Raw genomic sequence first — 23,499 nt, 5'->3', positions numbered from 1 at the left:
AGAATATTGGGTTGAAGTTTCTTTGGATGTAAGTACAATACGTCAAGAAAAGTGAAGGAGAAACATTTTCAATCAAATTCTATCCATAATAAGATCGATAATAGCCATGGACCTCTTTATTTTGAGACCGTAGTGTTTGAAGCATCCATTCAATACTAACATTGATGATGGTGGTCAAGTTATTGAGTTGAAAAGTTTACCCATCCAATGGTCAGTGATCACCTAAAGATAGTTCTACAACTACAACGGGAGCTTTACTAGCTTAAAACCTTATGCATTATTCACAAGAAGAAAATAATAAAAGTATTAAAAATAAAAAGGATGATGGAAGCACTCAAACATTAAATACTCCTACTTTAGATAAATCAAGACACACACATAGGATTAAAAGTGGTTGTCACTTTAATATATATAATGAGAATCAAGCTCTTGTGGATGATACACTTGTCTTCTATATGATAACCCACCTTGGAATTGGTTTGATTCATGCATGAACTACAAATACTTCTGCTTGAAGTGGATGATGCACTTATCTCATATATAACAATATAGCTTGGAATTGATCCGATTCATGCAGGAACTACATATACTTCTACTTGAAGAGCTAGCCATAAGGCTATACAGATTTTATGCTACTCTATTCTAAAATGCCATGGCAAATAGAACAGTAACTTTGTTTAAAACCAATATTCCAACTTGTGCAATCATGCAAAAGATTATATATCGGTGGGAGGTTGAAATAAAGAAAGTAAAAATTAAAATCAATAACAATTCACCAGAACAAACCATTACCTGCTCTAAAAAAAATTATATGACAAGTCCAAGAATCAGAGAACGAGCAATTTTTTTTTGCTTTTAGAATGAAAAATTTTCTTGTAAACTTATTTTTTTAACAAATATTTACTTCGAGTTTTTATCTCTGCTACTAACGTGCAAATTCTTTGAGTCTCTCCCACAGCCAACCGTCATAGATATATATTAACCTACATGTTAACCCTTATCCTATACTCACTTTCAATAGTTAAGAGCTTGTTTGGTATTGCATTTGTTTTCTATTTTTATTTTCAAGAACCAAGAAGAAAATGGATTTATCAACATGAATGATAAGATCCTTTTGTTTTGAAAATTGCCTGTAAATTTTTTAGAGCTACCAAAAACAAACATTTACTGTTTTCAAAAGAGATTAAAAATAAAAGCAAGGGATAGGAAAAAAATTATACAAATTCTATCTTCAATGCCAATCTTTATATAATATTTCACTTATTTGTAAAAAATATATATGCAAACAACATCGATGCCAAACAAGATTTAAGACTGCATGCAAAGAAAACCAATATATACCATATACAAATTATTTATTTTTTAAAAAAATAATATTTCTTGACAGACTCATAGGAATCCATCAAATTCTCCTGCTAATTTTGCGCTATGATTGGAATAAAGCTCTTGTCGTGTTGCGCGTCGAGGCTTGGTATCATGGTATGTCGATAGCAATGAATGGTTGCGTAGCAACTTCTACGGTAATTGGAGCGGAGCATTTTACTGTAAAGCTAATCGGCAGGGGCAGCGTAACGAGAGTCAGCCTCACTCGCGGGGCCCATATAATTGCCACTTCCTGGCGCCGGTCTGCTCCCACCCAGTACGCAGCGCTCTCTCGCGCTACGCCGCAAAGAAAATGGAGGGGATTCGTCTCCATCGCCTCTGCACTCTTCTCGCCCTCCTTTGCGTCGCCTCCGCCAAAGTCTTCTTCGAAGAGCGCTTCGATGGTACCCTCCATCCAACCCCCACTCCCTCTCCATCTCCGATCCTTTGCTCTCACTTTATCTTATCTCTGCCCTCATTGATCTCGTTTCGCTTCTTGTTTTCCCGAATTCGTTATTGATCTCTGCGACGACGTGTTTAACCGATGGATCCGCGGTTTCTTGATAGATCTGATCTGTTTCTCGGATCGGTCTTGTCGGATAGATCGATCTTGGTGAAGCTGGATTGAATCAGATCCCTCTCGTTCTTGCGACCGTTTTAGTGTCCGATCTTGGAAAATTAACGGAAGAGATCGATTCTTGAAACATTTTTCTGCGGTTCTGGGATGATCTTGAGCGTTTTGTGCTTTCTGGTTCTTTAGGGACACGCCAGTAATCGCCGATTCTCTTGCGTGAGTGTTGCGCTTTGAGCGTAGGTTGTGAAGAAGTGCTTATTGGAGTAGTAATGAAGTTCTATGAACAATCCGTGAAGTTTTGAGTGCGGCATTGTAGGGTTTTATGAGCCGTTTTGATATTTCCGGTTGACGTTTCTTGGAAATGAATCACGTTCTGTGATTCTGGGGTAATATTGAATGTTTTGTAGTTCCGTGTTTCTTTAAGGACTCGTTAGTGGTTGCATTTGATGTGCTACGATCATAGCTTATTATGAACTTTTATGCTTTAATTGTGAATTAGAATGGTTTTGATATTGTAATTGCTGTTGAACTCAGTATGTCTAATAAATTATATATTGTGCTTTTCTATGGATAAGTGGGTGAGGAACGCATTGGACCTTTAATGGATCACGATCATCCTGATTTACTAGGTATCATAATATGTCATGGCTTTAGAGGAATGCGGAAATTAACACGGCAATAACTCTTAGAAACAAATCAGGTCTGAATGGCAAAAGATCTGACTACTTATTCACTGCCAGAACGTAGAGAAAAGCTAGGATAAAATGGATTCAATCTTATGATAAGAAGGATGCAGGTAATACTTCTTATAATGTGCCCTACTTTCACATGTGTTTTGGTAAATTCAGTTGCTTTAGATAATGGAGTGATGCAGCTCTAACAGCCTTGACTAATACTACATGGCTGAGAAAGGAATCCGAGCTAAACATTGATTAAAATATGAAAATAGTTATTGTTTTTCAAGGGATCATTTGTGACTGAATTTGATCTGTTTTTTTTATTATTTATGGAAGCATTTGATCTGTTTTGGTTGGAAGTCATGGATCATATCATGCAAATTTTATGTTTTACATGTGAATAAGTAGGATTTGTATTGTTGGAATTGCTGTGGAAACAATGGGTCTTGTGCATCTCAACTTAATGACATTTTGCTTGAAAAAAGCTGCACCAGGTATGGAATCAAGTCTATACTATTTATAGGAATGCTCATTTAGTCAAAGCTTCTGTAGGTCTAGGAGACTATTTTACTTGATATCAAGAAACAATGGCTTGAATCAGTTTAGCAAGATTCAACATTGATTTGGTAGAATGTGTTGCATTTATAATGAAAAGAATGATGCAGTGAGCATATAATTTTATTATTTTATGGTGTTAAGTTATGCATATCAAACAGCCACAATCAGGATGAGGTGAGATTGTGAGAGAAAAATGAGTTCAAGTTAACTTATGATTAATCAAGATATACTGTGTCGGTACTAGAACCCATACTGGTTGCCCGGTGGTACAATATAATACCGTATTATTCCGTTTCGATGCAGTTTGAGCTGGCGAGGGAGGGGGAGAGAGAGAGAGAGAGAGAGAGAGAGAGAGAGCTTTTCAATCCCCATCTCTTCCGGGCGCACAAAAATAGGGACGGAGTTAAATAGGGGCTATGCCCTTTTTTTTGTAGAATTTTTTTTTTTTTAGAGAGAGAGGGAGGGAGAGAGAGGGAGAGGGAGAGGAAGTGAGGGAGGGAGAGTGGGAGAGGGAGAGGAAGTGAGGGAGGGAGGCCGAGAGAGGGACAGAGCGGGCAATTCAGAACGGTAGATTAATAAATCCAAAGTGTATTATTTGGTTCTCTTAAGCTATTGATTTCTAATTTTTATATTCACCCTGGACATATCAGCATCTGTTCTGGCCTTTAACCTATGCGTTTTGATCATAATGGACATGATCTAGACTTGTATTATGAGGAGCCTTGAGCCATAACCTTTGGCATCTATTATTTTCAAGGATGATGCACATAGGTAACAGATTCATTTCAACACAACTTGGAAACTAGAGTACGCCATTAACTTGTGGAAACTGAAAAAAAGGCATAAGAAAAAATAGCCTTTTTTCTTTATTCATGGGCAGACTTACATTGCTGTGATGAATTCTGGGTGTCCTGTCTAAATTCTTTTTGTTCATCTAAGCATAATTATACAATTTTTTTTTTTAGAATGTGATCATTTTGTATCTGATGATTTTATTGCCGATTGATTAATCTCATGAGTGGTTAAGATGGATGGGAGGATCGCTGGGTGAAGTCTGATTGGAAGGAAGATGAAAACATGGCCGGAGATTGGAACCACACATCTGGAAAGTGGCGTGGTGATCCAAAAGACAGGGGTATTCTTTCTTTTTACTTTTCCTCTTTTGTCATTTTATTTTTATTTTATTTTGTATTTTTATTTTATTTTATTTTATTTTGATGTATGAAGCCTTAACTTTTCATGTTACTTTGATTAGTCATCATATTTCATGTGGAGCATGCAAGTAATTTTGTTTCTAATCATTATATGCCATTTTTTTGCATCAGCTTGAAAAGTGCTAACCACTAGGTGCTTTTGGAACAAGATTTTAGAGTTGATCCGGGTATACGAAAGTTCATTCATTCCTCAGAAAAAAAGAAGACAAATTTACTCAACAATGGTGATTTCTAATTAGAAAGCAAAATGTATATGATCTCATCTTTCATAGTTGGCTATACTGTTGATTCCATAGTTTAAGCAATAATTGGTGAACGATTTTTTGTTGCTCGTACTTTCTGGTATTTTTTTCTTCTAGTTTTTTTGCTAACTCAAATGATATGTATGATTTTTTTTTTTTTTAAAAAAAAAACTAGAAGGATAAATTTCTGGCTAGTTATTTATTTTTACCTAGTAATACATAGTGCAATATAATTTCCTTTATATGTTTTGTGTTGAAGTTATTCCCATTCTCAGTAGGCATATATTTCCCATATGCTGATATTGGGCTTTTCCAACTTAAACAACTTTTTCTATGAGGACTTCTATCATTTGTGAGATATGAACTTCTTTAGTACAACTAATTCTTTCACAAACATGCAGGATGAGGTACCATATATCTATCATTGGTTTTTGAAAAGTGTTGTTGTTTGTTGAAAATAAATATACTAACCCAGCATATTCCTCCAAGAAGAGACTATTGGCTTTTGTCTCAGCATATGTGAATGTATTTGATTGACTGACAATTAGTGTTGAATATTGGCCCGTGGACCTGATTTTATATTGATTAAGGCTGGGCTTATTGGGAACTATGGATTTCTTTCACTCAAGCTGAACCATTTCCAGCCTTATTCTATATTTTAAATAAAAAAGAAGTTTGTGAACTTTTGAATATAGTGGATTATTTTCATGTTCACAGGTATCCAGACTTATCCAGATTTTAGGTTTTTTGCCATCTCTGCAAAAGTGCAAAGTTTCCGGGGTTCAGTAACAAGGACAAGACACTGGTTTTTCAATTTTCAGTAAAGCACGAGCAAAAGCTTGACTGCGGTGGTGGATATATGAAGTTGCTTAGTGGTGAGGTCGATCAGAAAAAGTTTGGAGGTGAAACACCTTATAGGTAACCATGGAACCTTGTTCATTCTATTTCACTAATTTAACATTGGTTTGTCTTTGCTTACACAAAGCAACTGCCAATATGCCTCTTGCTTGATGAGTTTGATTTTAAAGGTTTTCTATCATATTTTGATTTTATCAAGCTTCTATTGCTTGTCACATTGTCTAAATTTCGATTTTATTAAGCTTCCATTGCTTGTTACATTGTCCTCTGCAGCATAATGTTTGGACCAGATATCTGTGGTTACACCACAAAGAAAATCCATGCTATACTGACTCGTGATGGAAAAAACCACTTGATAAAAAAGGATGTTCCCTGTGAAACAGATCAGCTAACCCATGTTTACACTTTCATCATCCGTCCTGATAATACATACAGCATACTGATTGACAGCAATGAGAAACAATCCGGGAGCCTTTACTCTGACTGGGACCTGCTCCGCCCAAAGAAAATAAAGGATCCTGAAGCCAAGAAGGTCAAAATACAAGACAATTTAGTTAAAATCTGGATGCTAGCATCTCTGTTGTCTTCTCATGAAAGTCTATTTTGTTGCCAAATTACAGCCAGAAGATTGGGATGATCTGGAATATATACCAGACCCTGAGGACAAAAAACCTGAGGTATATATTGCACACTGCAAACTTTAGTATTTGCATGTTACCACGTCACCTTTACAGATAATATTGCATTTTGTCTTGTACAGTTGTATGGGCTCTGTTTCTGACACTGATTGCATGACATTAGATAGTTTATGTAGTCATATTTATCAGGACTCCTGACTTATCCAGGAGATTCTGTGAATTTCATATGCTGACAACATGATGGATGTTCAATATGCATCATATGTAGTTTCCTGATGGCATCGGCTGGAGTATATCCACTGTCAAACTATCTACTGAGCAGATGGTTATGCATCAATTTAACTAGAAGTATATAACTCAGATTGAATCATGGTTTAATGAAACAAAAGTGCGCCCTTATAGAGTTGCTGTTAGATTTTCAAAATATGTAGATCTTATTTTTGATATTTCCTAATTGTTGTTGCAATTCCCTCTTTATGCCTACATTATAGAAATTGTTTGCTCCTCTTGCAAAATCTTTGTCAAATTTCCCAAAAAAATATCCATTTCAATCATGGAAACTCATGTGTATACAAGTCATTGTAATGCCTGCTATTGAGCATCTTTCAAGTTAAATTTTGTGGCAGGTTTTGTTGTTATCTGATAATCTATTTTGCCATATAACAGGGTTATGATGATATCCCAAAAGAAATACCTGATCCTGATGCCAAGAAGGTACTTACTGATTTCACTCTGTATATAATTTTATTTCTTAAAATAGATACGTACTAAAATCGGCACATCATGATTTTCACATAATGAATAATTCGATATACAGCCAGAGGACTGGGATGATGGAGAAGATGGTGAATGGACTGCCCCAACCATTCCAAATCCTGAGTACAAGGGTCCATGGGAACAGAAGGTACAAAACAAGAAAAAAAATCACTTTTGTTGATTGAGTTTCATGCTATAAGTTTTTTTTATTACTTTTTGTCATACATTTTCAGAAACTCAAGAACCCTAATTTCAAGGGCAAGTGGAAGGCACCAATGATTGACAATCCAGGTCATTTCTTTGTTCCTGAAATCTTCTCGGGCCTAAAAGTTGCATTGTTGCTTTCATATTAATTACAGGGAACTGTGTGGAAATGTTTGACAGATTTCCAAGACAATCCTGACCTCTATGTTTTCCCCAATCTGAAATATGTGGCAATTGAATTATGGCAGGTAAACTTACCTTATAGTAATTGCATTTTATCTACAAACAAATATTTAGCACTTATTTTGTTTTTTTTCCTTAATGAATGTTTTGACGTTTCAGGTCAAATCAGGAACTTTATTTGACAACATTTTGATATGTGATGACCCTGAATATGCAAAGAAGTTTGCAGAGGAAACATGGGGAAAACACAAAGATGTATGCTATGGATTCTGTCCTAATTGCAATTATTGATTCTTCTATTTATTTGAGCCTTTTCTTATGCAATTTTTTGCACACTTACAGGCTGAAAAAAGGCAGCTTTTGATGAAGCAGAGAAGAGAGAAGATGAGGTATATATGTAGCTAAGATATTTTTGCTTTTCTGGCATTTGTTAAAATATGTCATCGTTTAATTTACCAACTTTTAATTTGTTGAACTGCCATTTACTCAACAGGAGGAAGATGACAGGAGTGACATTGACGAATCTGATGTGAGTTTCTAACAATGCAGTCTTGTCCGAAAAGATCTTGCTATCTACATATATATACGGTACTATATAAACCCTTCTTCATTGTAGGATGAGAAAGAGGATGATGCAGATGACATTGTCGAGGAAGAGGAAGATGATGCAAGTTTGCATGTACGTTTCCTGCACCTCTCTCCCCTTATCAACACACAAACCCAAAAATTAAAAAAGGGAAGGCCTTTTGGTTTCTTTATTTGTGCATGTATCATGTCTGTAATTTCATCATACAGTGTTCTCATAAGTTGCAGCTCACATCTGTGTGCGGACACACAAGACAATAAATTTGAGCTTGTTTTCCTTTCCATGTATATCAATTCTGAGAAACTGGGAAATTTTCGCATAAGTAGATGGCATTTGGAATAAACTGCTAGAAGAATCATACATGTGCCTGTCTTTCGCCAAATTATCAATTAGCAAGATTGTAATGTTGGTTGAGATCTCATTGATTATATTGGCCAATATACATGACGTATACAGAGATTGGCTGATACGATATAATAGTATAAGTCATCTGATCTTTCTTTTTACGGTCTTAAATGTTTCTCTGAATCACTGAATATTAAACATAGGCCTTTAGCAATCTAAATAGATGTACACACATGTAAGCCCGATATTTTGATCTTGGTCATTATGGTGCTATTTGGATGCTCAGACCAATTATTCCAGGATAAGGCCCCCCATGCAACTGAATATGTAAGGGAGAGAAGTAGCCATGGTACAGAAGGATCAAGGCAGTTGGTAGTTTGCAGATTATAGAGTCCTAAAAAAATCAGGATGCTACATTCCTATTAAAGATGATGTTCCTTTTACCAACAACTATGAATCACATTTTCCTATTATGGTTAAATACCCCCTCCCTTGAACTTCTTTTTTTTTGGCCATCTATAGATTAAATATATCTTATCGGCTGATAAGATGCTCTGGCATCCAAACAGGTCCTACATATTGGCCGAGATCTCTGGAATCTTGGTTCCTCTTGGTATTAGCCACCCACCAAGATTGCTGAGATATTTGTTCATCAGCCAGTTATTAGGGGTATAAGACAACAAAATTGGCAGTGATAGAATGAGAAGATGGGAAGGAGAAATTTTCTGTTAGTTTAGTCTTCACCTTTATTGATCTCCAACTAAGCATTGTTAACTCTATCCCTTTTGGGAGGATTACTTGAACATCTAAAATTTCAGTTTTGAAGAAGAAAGGCTTGAGGTATTGGAACATCAAAATTCTTGGTAAACATCCTCCAAACTAAGGGGGATCAAAGAGTTAACAATAATAAATAGTCTTTATCCAGGTTCTGATCTCTGCTGATTGACTTTGCTGGGTCCATTGTGTGCAATTTTTGTTGACTTCTGAAAATTTTCCTTTGTCTCAATGTCATATGGCTAAGCAGAAACTTAGAAACCACTGTTGTGTGTATCCAACATTCTCCATTCATCTAAGCTGTCTGTTCATTTAACAGAAAAACCTGAGTAGGTTAATTTCTAGTCATCAGTACAACCGAAAATAGTAATCATGGCATTTTCTTGGCATTGCAATTCAATTATCAGTTCAGGAAATATTTTTTTATTTATATCATTCATAAATGAGCAGCAAGTCACGGTTGTATCACTGCTGTATTATAGCTAGTGCCTGCTGTAAGCCTGGTATATTGTCAAATTTATAATTAATCATCTCCTTGACATAGTTGTGTATGTTATAATTGCTCTTTCTTGCAATAACTTTTCTTCTTTTTTAATGTGTTTTTCAGGATGAACTTTAAGAGCAGCTGGTATCCTGGAGGCCAGGTTTTTTTGCAGCAACAGTTGTATTAGCTATCATTAGAAGAGACTGATCTTGTCAGCACTATCTTTGTGATGGATGTGCTGCCGGGTAGCTGATTTGTTTAGATTAGCCATATACTCTGCTGGCGAGTTCCCAAAGCTAAATTCTGTACTCTCCACTGTCACGACCTGTTAGATGTGCTACAGGAAGCCATAGCTGTTCATTTAATGAACGCTTGTTTGAATTGTATCTCAGACTCAAGTTTTTGTTGGTTCCAAAAGTGGGACAAGAATCAGCAGTATCTTTTAGGGGTATATGGTATTTGTGTCTCGGACATCAAGTTTGCCAGCGCAGCTGCGTGATCTCTGCACTGCTAATAGAAAAAATAGTTGACTAGTGCGAAGTAAATAAGCATGGAACATGTACTGCAGTAGATGCACGTCGTCACTGTTGTTTTTCTGCAGCATTGCTGCCAACTTTAAAGTTGTTGATGTGGGGATGGCTGCTGCACTACAAAACTTTAGCTGGAATATAGACCGCAAGAAGTAGTGACCTGTACTACAAAAGTTGGGTTGGCAGGGGGTGGGTGTAGCAGGTCACTCTTTCATTTCATCTGGTGCTTGGCCCATCGAAAGGGTGGCCGGACCCCTGCAGGAAAGAAAGAGAGAGGGAGTCGTGCGCAGGAGTCACGCGGGAGAGCGCGTGGAGTCATGCGCAGGAGTCACGCGGGAGAGCGCGTGGAGTGTTTCAGGGCCTGGAGACGGGAGAGCGCAGGAGTCATGCGGCCGCTCCCAGCGAGATTATTATTTTTTTTTTAAAAAAAAGAGATTATTTCCTAGCAAAAAAAAAGGAAAAAAAAAAAATTCTGCCGGGAGCGAGGCCCTACCCTCGCATTCTGCCCTCCTCTTGCGCTCCCTCCCTCCCTCTCTCCCTTCACAGCCGTTCTCCATTGCTGGTTTATACTTTATCCCACCTGGTTTCGTCAACAAATTGCTATAACTAGAGCAAACTAATTCTAATGAGATGATTGGTTTTCATAATCGACCAACTCGACAGTGGATGCATGAGATCGGTACTTGTTTTGACTGAAAAGAACGGAACGTCATTGTGCTCTTCCTGCGGTCATGCTCGTAGGAATAAACCTCAAGTTTATGTTTGATCATGATCGGGGATACAAGTTAAAATATTTGGCTAAATCATTGGCGTTAATCATGATAGGGGATACAAGTTAAAATATTTGGCTAAATCATTGGCTATGGTCATGCCATCAGTCGTCCCCACAGAATAAATTCCATGCATTTCTATATAATTTCCAGTTCGCCGTGTTTAGGACGTTACCTGTCACGGGGAGAACGTAAGGAGGAAGTAATCCGACATTTTGAAACGGTCCATTTCTCATGAGGTCCGAGGCCGACATAAATAATTAATAGCACGGGGACTGCAGAACTGGTGTCTAAGGAGCGGAAAGTCACCCGTTGGATGAACCAACCATTTCTATATCGTACCTGTCGAACACCATGCTTCTTGTGCTCATTACTTAGACCATATAATAAGCTAGCATAGTACGTAGCCAACTTTTTTTCCCTTTTTTCTGGTAGAAATAAGTAGCCAACCTTGACTAGGTGTTTTATCTACGAAAGAAGTCCAGGTCTGGGCATGGTCTTAGGACCGCTCCAGCGATCACCGGCTCATCGCAGCTAAAAGGAGACTCTCCCATGGTCAACTTAATTATACCAAAAAAAAAACATCTTAGCATTAGATAGATTAAACATTGGGGATTCATACTTTTTTGCAGGAAAAAAAAAGGAAAGAAAAGGCTTTGACATCCATGGAACGGATGTCTCTTGATTTTGAGTAGCGGTGAAAGTTGGGCTTCGCCAATTTTCACCAGATTTTAGCACATTAAGTCTTGCAAACTATTAAGCAACCATTAGTTTCTTCACTTTAATTGATTCCATAACGTAGTGATCAAGATTTGTTGTGCTTGTACCGAGCCCGTACTAGTTGCCCGGTGGCACAAGTCGGTACAGCCTTACGTCGTGCTCTGCTGACCCAGTATCGACGTAGTAGAAGCAAGGGAGAGGGAGAACGAGAGAGAGAAAAAAAGAGAAAGAGCAGGAAAGGGAGAGAGAGAGAGGGAGAGGCAGGAAAAGAGAGGTCAGCCGGAGCTAGCTGGAGGAAGCTGAGGAGCCTCCGTGCGAAGAAGGTGGGGCTCTGCTTTCGGTCTCCTATTTCTTTTGAAATAGGAGCCCGGAGGAGACATGTTTTATTTTTGCAGATTTTAAGTTGAAGTCAGCAAACATCGAATTGATTATTGGGTGGACTGATCTTTCAACAATGTCTTCTGACCGTCTATAATTTTGGAATTGATTATAAACATCGAATATAAATATATTTGGACGTATACAAGATAAAGGGATGTTCAAAAGATAGTTTTGGTTTCATCAATTATAAATATCGTAATAGGAAGATTTTTTGGCTAGCAGCTGCAAGCCTTGGGAGAGCTTTCCAGGATTGCAGGCGCCTGGATAATTGTAGTGAGATATATGGGTATAAAAATGATTGTGGTAGGATGCTTTTTTATTAGAAAAAAAGCACTCCCTTAGCAAAAGCTTTGAAAAAAAAAAGAAAAAAAAAAGCCCAATGGATGCGATTCGTCCTCTTGTAATCTCCTTCTCCTCGCTCGCGACGCACTCCTACGTATAAAATATTTTAAACGAAAAAAAAACTGTTAAAACGATCGTACTTTGCTTCGCCGTCTCCCGGGCCCCGCCCACCTTTCGAACGGTTCATAGCCACGTGGCATTTCTTCCTGGTGGTTCCTTCTCGCCTGCCAACTCTCCACTCTTCAAGGTGAGGGGTTTTTTTTTTTTTTTATACGAACGGCGAGTTAAAAACTGGAAAGAAAAAACAAAAAAGATTAAGAAACCTCGCCCCGATTTCTCTGCCCTGGAATCGGCGATACTTTTATACCATCTCTTTTCTTCTCCAATTCCTTGGTTCCCCTTCCTCTCTCCCAACTCTATTCTCTCTATCCTTCGTCAGCTCGCCCTCGAAATCCTCCGCCCAAACCCGCCGCCGCCAGCCGCCCGATCTCCTTCGCCTTCCCACCCGCTGGATCCGTAACGCCGTGCCGATCCTTTCGAGGTACTCCGATCCGAATCTTGTTGGGTTTTGGGGCCGATCCAGCGGCGTCTAGGGTTTCTCCAGGGTTTCTGATCGGAATGCAGCTTCTTTCCAGGGGATTCTGATTTTGTTGCTCTCGGGCATCGGAGTTTGTTGACTCCTCTCGTGGTCGGATCGCACGTTGCATATGTCGGGGCCGCTCGATCGGTTCGCCAGGCCCTGTGAGTGGCTCCTAACCTTTGCTAATTGGATGAAGCTTGGAAGAATTTCTCGTTTCTTGGTTTTATTTGGTGGATTCGTAGAAATTGCTTGCAATTTGTATGAGTTTTGTTAGTAAAACCGGATCTTTGGTGTTTGGTTATCAATTTAGGATTTGAATTTCTCTATGAGTCGAATTTGGCCTCGGTGTTGTTCTAACGCGATATGTTTTCTTCTCTTTTTTTTCCTTTTAGGATTCATATTTCTCCATTCATTGATAAATTTACTTGTTAATTATATCATTAAAAGAAGGCAGCTATAAACATTTGAAATTGGGATCGAATTTATGGCCAATTTAGTTTTATTCTACTCACAATCCTCAGACCAACTAAATCTGAGGTTGCAAGCGATTGCCGTTGATACAATCTCCTTGCTGGGACGAAGGTATGGTCCTTTTCAAAAAACATAGAGATTAATTTGTGCCTCATGCCATGAAATGACCATTGGTAATCTTAGATGATTAGAGGCTGGGGTGTCCTTTCTTATGCTTGATTTAGATGATTTGCCATAAAGGAATTTTGAAGTGCTGATTTTTGAGTCTTTTAAGCAGCCAAGAGAAGTGTCTGTATTTTCACTGTTCGAGGATGCTTTATAAATTTAGAATCTAAAGAGAAAGATTTTGTCCAAGAAAGTTTTATTTCATCTTGTAGAACTGGGTTTCTTGTTTCTTCTTCATTTTTTTTTTATCTGTTTGGATCTGTCACATGCAAGAGAAACAAAAAATTAGTTAGAAATCTCTATGCTCTTTCAGTCTTTCTCCTTCACCAATATTGTCAAGCTTAAAATGTTCAGTTAGTTCACGTATAGCTTAAATCAGACATTTGGTGCTGATCATTTGCTTTATTATTTAATCTCATTCAAGTTTATGAGATGCGGGTCATTTTTGCATCTTTATATTGTTCTGTGCATTCAGCGTCACATCTCTCAAACATATGCAACAATATGCAATATATATATATATATATATATTCTCGGATCTCTATATTCTTTACCCTTTGACTTCTCAAGGACTAGGTATATTGGTTCCTTTAATGCATGTGCAGCTTGTCAAAATTTATACATAAAATTTGTCTATTTTGTGGCAGAACATTTTCTTTCTTTCTTCCTTTCTTCATATATTTTACCTTTTGAAATACATATTGGTCAGGATAATGTGGCATAATATGAAATGTTTGTCGATATCTTCTTAGATATGTCCATCATACTCAATGAGCAACAAATGACTTTTGTATCATGTTACAGGTTTTGAGGGTTTTTCTAGTCATGATGAACGAAAAGAACGGAAGTCAGATTTTGAGAATTCAGAAGATGAAAGGAGGACAAGAATAGGATCATTGAAGAAAAAGGCTTTAAATGCATCAACTAAATTTAGACGTTCTTTAAAGAAAAAGAACAGGAGAAAAAGTGACAGTCGAGTTATTTCTGTTTCAATCGAGGATATACGGGATATCGAGGAGTTACAAGCTGTTGATGCATTTCGCCAATCACTAATTTTGGATGAGTTGCTACCTGCAAAGCATGATGATTATCATATGATGCTGAGGTAACTTGGTTTCCTTTATTTCAATGTTTTGACGATGTATCTTATGTATCTCTGGCTTGTTGGAATGTTCAAATATTCCTGGAGTTGTTTGGATTCCATTATATATTTGATATATCTTTTTAATTTCAATGGATCGACTAGTGTGTAAGATATAAACCTCACATGAAGCATTTGCATGCTACAATGCTACAGTACCTTATACGTCTTTTTTGCTGGTCATTGTTCCCATATATAATTCTGAAGGATGTCACTGTGTCTAAATTTGCTCACCAGCTTCATGCTTCATATTTGTCCTAAACTCTAAACAACCCTTGCCTCTGTGCTTTTTATTTTCCATTAGTCGTGCTTCTTGTATGCCTTGCACAAAGGAAGGTAAATAGTGGATTGCCTGGTGGATACTGGCCTAACGTCTCCACTCTCTTTCACCTAAATGCTGGGTTATGTTGGTTGATTTATATTAGTTTTTCCATGTTATATGCAATAATCATGTTGTATTGTATTTTGTGATCTATCTGGTCAATTAATTGACATGTTAATGAATGATATATCAATGTTTGTATTTAAAAACAGTATTTGGTTTTGAATCTGAAACAAAGTCTAGTAGTGGCACTCTTGTTTGTGTTATAGTAGCTTGATAAAGACTAAACGTATCTGCATATTTTTAAATTAGAAACTTATTAGGCTTACATGCTAAATATTGGTTACACAGAGAATTTAAGAGTACCTAATTTTAAAGTCCGGTACCAATTTAATAAACTTTGTTTGCCTGCTAATGTTTAATGTAAGGTTCGTCGTCTCGATATCGGGCTCTGTACCGGTGCCACCTTGTCACTGTGTTAGTACGCTCGATATGGAGGCCGGTTCGGCATACCGAGCGTTGGTACGCCTTTCGTACCGTATACTGGTTTGTATACGGCACCAAACCGTTATGGTATGGTATGCTTCGTATCATCCGGTTTGGTACGGTATGGCGTACTATGGTTCAATGAAATCTACTTTCTCATATGGGTAACATTCTGGTTTGATAGACAGGCTTTGGCATTGTTGTGATAGTTATCATGACTCAAAAATCTGGTTCTAGAAATCTACTTATCAGATTTCAATTGTAATCACGCAAAATTATTAGATAAAATTCAAATTTCCAGGGATTTTAACAGAAGATCAGGTCCAGACATTTTGCTTCTCTTTATATTGCTTTAGTAGAGCAAAATCACAAAGTGAGATAAAATTGAGGGGGAAGGGGAGATTTTAATATCTGCAATATTACATAGGAGTTGCTCCTTTATATTTTCCAATCAATGACAAGAACTTTCATTTCTTAATAGTAGTAGTGTTCCTGTAAATACATTTATATGATCATATGGTTTACAATAACCAAGAAAATACACCAATGTAAACTGCGGGCCATAAGAGGTGGCTCCAACATGCAAAGAATCCCGATAAAATCTTCTCATCCAAAATTTTTGGTGAGAAATGTATTTACATGAAGGCTCTTTGCCAATGGATGCCATGGGCCTGCCAACTCTTTCTCTATCTCACACACACAGACATCTTAATAGGTTGAGCTCTGACCAAGATGTCCAGCATTGCATGGTTTCCATAATTTAAAATAGGCTCCAAATTAGTGAGATAACTTAAACTGCCAAGTGGAGTCTCCCATGGCCCACAAAGTAAAAAACATCAACTGCCTATCTAATCATTGATCACGAGCTACTAAATGCCTCTATTACCTTCAAAAAATCTAAGTTCTTGTGCCCTTTCATTTTCATTATATTATCAACTTCTGTCCTTTATCGTGATTCGTGTAGTAAATATTATCATTCCCCTGACTAGCAGGTCCAGTTATATGCTTCTACCCATTTTCTAGTTGTTCACAACAGTTAAATTTCAATGATTACAGCATTTGTGCACTCTTTGGCACATATTTTATTCTTGTTACTTCATATGTTGTTCTGTGATAGGTGATTTTCTGACCATTTAAAGTGACTGGGAAATGAATTTTTAGCGAACCACATGGTCTGTCTCTAGTTGGAACCTCTAGCAGCTACTTCTAGACTGTAGTAATTTATATCTAACACCAATTGGCTTGTAATATATTTATATTATTTTTGGAAACTTCTGTTCGGTCCTTACAGAGATTCAAATTCATGCTCAATCTCTCCAGTGCATAGAGATGTCTCTCTCTTTTTGGGCATGAACTGGATCAGAAAGAGTCTGAATCATGTATATTTTGTAAATATTGGTGAAGTTACACCACATCATGCTTCACAAATTCAGATTCTTATTCTATATTAAGTTTTTCGTGTTTTCTTTGAGGGAAGTTGATTTTCCTTTTGTTGTTGCAATTTAACTAAATCTTAATCTAATTTGCCAAAAACTTGTTTACTTCTAGGTTTTTGAAAGCAAGGAAGTTTGATATTGAAAAAGCGAAGCACATGTGGGCTGAAATGCTTCAGTGGAGGAAGGAATATGGTGTTGATACTATTGTAGAGGTAATAGATATTTTCCTCTTTAGCTTATGATATCAAAGAGCCCCATTGTGATGATCAGAAAGATTTATAAACATTAATGTACATATAATGATAGCAAAAAATGTTGGAGTTCTTTTTAATTTACTAAATTTGGTGCATGAAAAATGAATAACCTTTTAGTTTGCTTTATAAAATGCATAGAAGCACAGTGTCAAATGCCAGCCTCATCTCATCATCTCTGCCCCTGCCAGTTTCCCTCTTCTCCATAGCTATCTCACTGCCCGATGCCTTGACCCTCCTCCCTCTGACCACCGTCTCCTTCTTGTTGGCATCCCATGGCAACCACCTTCCTGGATTCTATCCCATCCTCCATGAATTTTGATCCTCTTTCACAGTCCATTGCCTCCTTGCAGCCCCAAATGGGAGCTAGCTCATTGGATCCTGTCAGTCATAAGCAGTGAAGGCAGTCTAGAGTCATCTCTATTGCTAGAAGGGCATGGAAGTCTATACCATCTTGTCCATCAAAAAAGGGACCCAAGGATCAGATGTATATCCCGCATGATTTGATTGTCAGGAGGAGCATCACATTAGACATGGGATTCTAATCGCTCGATCATGATTGCCGCTGTTGAATAGCTTTAAGCAGTGGTCAATAGGTGTTTGACGAGGGTTGAAGATCAAGCAATGTTGGTGGCAGTGGTGTTGAGGTAGAGCAGGGTGAGGATCAAATGGAGACTAAGGACATGGGGAGTGTGATAAGATGGCAATGGAGAGGAATAAGATGGGTCATGCAGGAAGAGGGCATGATCAAGTTGCTACAGAGAGGTGGCAAAGGAGGCTAGAGTTAGCCTATAGAAGAAGAGGGAAGTGGGGGCAGCATCATGTGGCGAAGGGGGGAGGAGGGGAACTATTAAAGAAGTGAGATGCTGATGGTGTCAATGGAAACAGAGAGATGGACAATGGAGGTGATTAGGGTGGAGACCAATGGGTTGGTTGCGGTGGCATTGGGCTGCAAGTGGTTGGGCTGGGGTTTGAGGGGCTCGTGGAGGCACAGGGGTTGATATCATGCTGTAGCAAAGCTGAGGAGTTATGCTGTTTTTGACATCCTGATCCAATGGATCTTAATGAGATTTCAGTTAGATTCTAGGGCAGGAAACTTAGAAGTAGTAGATGTTCTTATGAGGAGAGAATATCTCCTACACATGGCCCACACATGCACGCACGCACACACATGTATATGCATACATGCATGCATGCATACTTACATACATGCATGCACGTACACACATGTATATGCATACATGCATGCATGCATACTTACATACATGCATACATTCGTACATATACACCTAGTTATATACATACTAGCATGTCTGTACATACATGCGTGCATACATCCAAGCATGTGTGCATGCATACATTCATTCATGGATTTATACATGTATCTCAAGCATGAAATGCAGAATACATTCAACATGGAAGCATATTCTCTGAAAACAGATTTTAGTTCAATATCATAGGTACATATATCATGGTTTTTCAAATCTTGCCTCCAAGCTCTAGCATTTGTACATGCTCCTGGTAGAGCTACCTGGAAAGGAGCTTCTGTCATGATTGTGAACCTGTCCATGAAGAAATAACCTTATTTTCTTCTTATACCACATAAAATCATCTTTGGTTTTGTGATAATTTTTACTTCAAATTGATCGTGGTCTAACTGAAGTTAACATTTCATCAGGATTTTGAGTACACCGAGTTAAATGAAGTTCTACAGTATTATCCCCATGGTTATCATGGTGTGGACAAGGAAGGGAGACCTCTTTACATCGAAAGGCTGGGAAAAGTCGATCCCAACAAACTCATGCAGGTGACGTCTATGGATCGGTATTTAAGATACCATGTGAGGGAGTTTGAGAGGAGCTTTTTGATCAAGTTCCCAGCTTGCTCACTTGCCGCAAAGAAGCACATTGATTCAAGTACAACCATTCTGGATGTTCAGGGTGTGGTATGTTATCTCAATCATGACCTCACTGCAAATATTGTGTCCTTCTGTATTTAGAATTTTTAACAAGTGTGCATGTCTCATTTGATATCATGTGTCTTCCTGTAGAGTTTGAAAAACTTCAGCAAGACTGCCCGAGAACTGATTGTACGATTGCAGAAAATTGACAATGACAACTACCCAGAGGTTTGTGACATATGTCCACGTTTTGTGGTCTAAATGGATTCCAATTGCTGTACGAAAACACCTGAATAGGATGGTAAACAATGTTTTTGCAGACGCTGCACCGAATGTTCATCATCAATGCTGGTCCAGGCTTTAGGCTGCTGTGGAACACTGTGAAATCTTTTCTTGATCCAAAAACTACTTCAAAGATTCATGTAAGCAATTCTCCGTTATAAGGTGGAAGTTTTCTCTAGAGATTAAGGAATTGTAACTTGTTATTTCTAATTTTCTTCAGGTTCTTGGAACCAAGTACCAAACTAAGTTGTTAGACATAATTGATGCCAGGTAGGTGCTCTGCCTCTTGCTTTATCCAGGATTTGCTTATCATCAAAGTATTTGCTCATAACCAACCTGCCACCTAATTTCTATGTTATCATGGATTTTCTCTAGCGAGTTGCCAGAATTTTTTGGTGGTACTTGTACCTGTGCAGAATATGGAGGATGCCTTAGATCTGAAAAAGGCCCATGGAAGGACCCAAATATATTGAAGGTTTCTATTATTGTCTTAATTTCTTCATCATCTTCTTTTCTCATAATTAGCTTATGATTTCCATGATTTTTTTCGGGAATTCAGATGGTCCTCAGTGGTGAAGCACAATGTGCAAGGCAAATTGTCACAGTTTCCAATGGCGAGGGGAAGATCATTGCTTATGCTAAGCCACGATACCCAGTGGTAAGACTTCTTATCCGTTTCGTATTAATTATTTGAGTCGAACTTAGTCCATTTTCCATAGAAGACCAAATTGTTCTCTTGTTGGACCAGATAAAGGGTAGTGATACATCTACTGCTGAGTCTGGCTCAGAAGCTGAAGACATTACTTCCCCCAAAGCATCAAGGAGCTATATTTCACATCCTCTGTTAACTCCTGTTCGTGAAGAGGTAAGTTTGAAGTCCTCTTAGATGCATAGTTGGTGTAAGGCTTTCTTTTGCTATCAATTAGATGAGGAAGCTACAGTTTGAAACTTTTGTGTGTTAAATATGTTATCTTATGGTTCAGAGGCTATTAATCTGTTTTCATTGCCTTCCACTATATATTAGAAACTATGCATGGAGAGTTTACCCCTAGATGCCATAGCCAGAATACATTTTGCCCTCATCTTTCTTCCTTTTAGAGGGGCTCATCTGGTTTTCCTTTGAACTATTTGTATTGACTTCCTAAAAGTTGCACACAAATCTAGAATTTTGCAACCACACAATTTTTTTCTTTAATGAATTCCATGGGCAAGTTGCTTAAATATTTGCTTTTACACAAAAACTGAGACCTTTTAATCATGCGATCAGGAGTATAACACTGCTGGAGATTGACATGAGGTTACACAGGTCCATGCATAATGGCATGGATCCAACTTCAAGAATCGAGCCAAGCAACACTTATATGGAACATATATAGAGACACGCATGCACTTTATATTTCTATAAGATGAGAGCCAAGCAACACTAATATGGAATATATCATACATAGAGACACACATGCACTTTATATCTCTTTAAGATGAAATATTGTGTGTTCTTGCAGGGAAAAATGGTCAAGGCAGCTAGCTTTTCTGGCTTTCCAGAGCATGATGAGCATGTCCCAATGGTCGATAAGGCTGTAGATGCAGGATGGAAGAAAGAAGTTTCTAATCAAAAGCTCTCTTCATCTAAAGGTTTGTAAATCCAAACTTATGGAATCAATAGGTTATGAGGTCATGCTTATGCCTTTTTGATGTTTCTAAAGATTCAGTTAACCTAAGACCTTCCCTTTTTTTTCTGAAAAAAATCCATCTTAAGTATATTAATGCTCAATAACTGTCATGTACCTCTTTTTTCTATGGTATTTTCCAACTCCTTCTACATGACCACTACAATGGAGCACTGGAGCTTTTAGGAGCATTAATGTTAAGATTTAATAATATGCTAAATTTCATATAATGCTGTTTGATCTTTGAGTTTTGAAATTTAACCTACTCTCGATAATCAGAGCTTCCAACTTGATGAAATATAAACCTATTGGTATCGAGGTGATGGATAACTTCGAAATTGTTCTGTCAGTGCACCCACAATTTACTGGCAATTGGTTTATGGTATCAAAATTTTAAATAATATTGAATGCTAAATTCTTTAAATTTTTATTTCATGCAGTGTGTTTAACATCCTACTCTTAATCTAAGATTTGTAATCACATACCAACCAAATAAGCTTTCTAAATTCTGTGCCATAAAGCACTTTCAAAATAGTTTATGTAGACTTAAATATAACTGTCCCAATCTCTTCTCAAAATTTCAATTGTGTAATCTAGTCACTTTGAATGGCATGAAGGACAAATAACTAGCATAAGCAATCAAATCCTGCTAATAGTACTCGTTTGATCATATTCCTTTCGTGCTGCTATCTATCGATCTTATCAGTTATCTTGTTTCCTGACATGATGGTAGCATTAGCTAAGCTGGATATTATCCCTGATGCAGGGTCTTTTTCTTTGTCGGATATGCATAAGCCTCCTGAAGGACTTCAAGCTCGGATAATTGCACTGTTTGTGGCCTTCTTCATGACTCTTTTTACACTGATTTGTTCATTCACCAGCTGTGTGACCAAGAGGCTTCCAGACAAAACTTCTGAGCCAGATCACCTTGATTCTGCATATTGTCTAGACCCTGTTCCCAAGGAGGAATTTCGCCCCCCCTCACCTGCTCCTGGGTTCACTGAGGCAGACCTCCTTTCATCTGTCTTGAAAAGGTTGTGTGAGCTGGAAGAGAAGGTTGGTATTCTTCAAGCAAAGCCATCTGAAATGCCTTCAGAGAAAGAAGAGTTGCTTAATGCTGCTGTCCGGCGTGTAGATGCATTAGAAGCTGAGCTTATAGTTACCAAAAAGGTATGCTTTTTCATCTCGTTTACTGCAGAATTGATTTGACAAACAGATGCATCTTTTGTGAGGATATATCATGCCACATGATATCGAGCACCTGAGAGTTATAGAGGATATGTATGCATGCCATATATTTTCAACCGAATGATTTTTTTTTTCTTTTCCTAACGTGGCAGTTGTATGTAACAGAGCACACCAATTCCGTAAATGGTTGCAAATCAAAAGCTAATGCCCTATTAAGTTCCCCTTACATTTAAAATAAAGTTTGCCTACTTCCAAGTCTTCTTGTCAGCCATGATATTACATTGGCCCAAATTGCTATCTCAATTGATAGATCAATTCTTTTCTAGGCCAGCTATATGCAGACTATTTTCTTGTGATCCAAGAGGAAGTATGTACATGTTCAGCCTTCTTAGTCCATCTGTGTGTTTTCTTTCCTTCCATGCAAGGATTAAAGAATTGCATGTCACATATGTGTGATTGCAAGCTGGCATAGTATGCTCTGGTACATGTCATGCCCAATAACATGCTAGGGCTCAAAGCCAAAGGAATGAGTCTGCTGTTGTGGACTGGTAGACATGATATAAGGTATGGACACCCCTGTATTATGTCTGTTCTTGGACAGCACAAATATACCATACAGGGCTATTGAAACTGTGCTTTTATGCCATGTTACATGCAGTATTAAATGCTTTATTTCTTTTTCTATTCATTTATGCTTGTATTGCATCTACTTATTTGCCTGAATATGTTTACATGAAAATAAGGTTCTTTTTTGTATTGTTGTATTCATTTCTTTTATATACTTTCTAGGCTTTACATGAAGCTCTTATGAGGCAAGAAGAACTGCTTGCATACATGGACCGTCAAGAAGAGGCTAAGTTTCGGGTCAGTCCCTGTTTTTTCACTTCCACATCCATTGATATTTGTGTTTTCTAATTTGATGATAGAATGTCTAACAATATGTTTATGTGTATATTTCTGCAGAAGAAGAAATTTTGCTTTTGAAGAAAGAGAGTGCACAGATCCATTTTGCCGTGACCATCCTGCTATTGATACTTTATGATGAGTGATGATTTTGATGTGTATTTGTCCAGAGAAACCCTTTCCTGATAACAATAGTTGACTCTAGGGAGATGAATGATCAGATAAAAATAAATCATATTGTCTAACAATGGTTGATGGCCAGTTTGAGCATTGTTGTTGGAACACATCCTGAGTACTTTTACAACATATAACCTGTTCTGGATCCTATCCATATAAGCTACTAATATATATTTTCCTAAAGCGACTTCCCCACCAACCGTAGGCCCACCATCCACTAAAATTTCTCTCTTTTTAATGTATTTACCCAACCAAATCTGAATATTTTTGTTGGAATATTGATGCATCACTAATAGAAGGCTTATAGTGTCCTCATTACTTGATAAAATAAA

At 37.7% G+C, this 23,499-nt stretch overlaps 1 protein-coding gene and 1 pseudogene across 3 annotated transcripts; both read left to right on the top strand.

Moving 5' to 3' along the window:
• Positions 1-1,513: 1,513 nt before the first annotated feature.
• Positions 1,514-9,906, top strand: LOC103703753 (calreticulin-like; annotated as a pseudogene). The gene is made up of 14 exons (XR_015967589.2): positions 1,514-1,766; positions 4,199-4,306; positions 5,345-5,545; positions 5,759-6,017; positions 6,106-6,162; positions 6,790-6,837; positions 6,941-7,027; positions 7,113-7,170; positions 7,264-7,331; positions 7,426-7,521; positions 7,609-7,655; positions 7,760-7,795; positions 7,883-7,945; positions 9,579-9,906. The product of XR_015967589.2 is annotated as a calreticulin-like (transcript).
• A 2,536-nt stretch (positions 9,907-12,442) lies between these two features.
• On the top strand, positions 12,443-23,251 carry LOC103703752 (phosphatidylinositol/phosphatidylcholine transfer protein SFH8-like). Of its 2 annotated transcripts, none has more exons than XM_008786715.6 (15): positions 12,443-12,739; positions 12,834-12,939; positions 14,219-14,519; positions 16,912-17,011; positions 18,729-18,995; positions 19,101-19,178; positions 19,271-19,372; positions 19,453-19,502; positions 19,608-19,707; positions 19,792-19,890; positions 19,981-20,097; positions 20,735-20,864; positions 21,666-22,069; positions 22,877-22,951; positions 23,051-23,251. In XM_008786715.6, exons 2-15 carry the CDS (start codon positions 12,906-12,908, stop codon positions 23,069-23,071), a joined length of 1,878 nt encoding a protein of 625 aa, XP_008784937.2. In that variant the 5' UTR covers positions 12,443-12,739; positions 12,834-12,905; the 3' UTR covers positions 23,072-23,251. The 2 variants fall into 2 exon arrangements, with proteins under 2 accessions (XP_008784937.2, XP_008784939.2); XM_008786717.6 differs by having other exon boundaries at positions 12,445-12,739; positions 12,823-12,939.
• The last annotated feature ends 248 nt before the right edge of the window (positions 23,252-23,499 follow it).

The sequence above is a fragment of the Phoenix dactylifera genome, chromosome 7, assembly GCF_051530095.1.
Source record: "Phoenix dactylifera cultivar Ajwa chromosome 7, Ajwa_hap1_PhDact_Kaust_v1.1, whole genome shotgun sequence".
NCBI lineage: Eukaryota > Viridiplantae > Streptophyta > Magnoliopsida > Arecales > Arecaceae > Phoenix > Phoenix dactylifera.
This window is presented reverse-complemented; position numbering and strand designations above follow the sequence as displayed.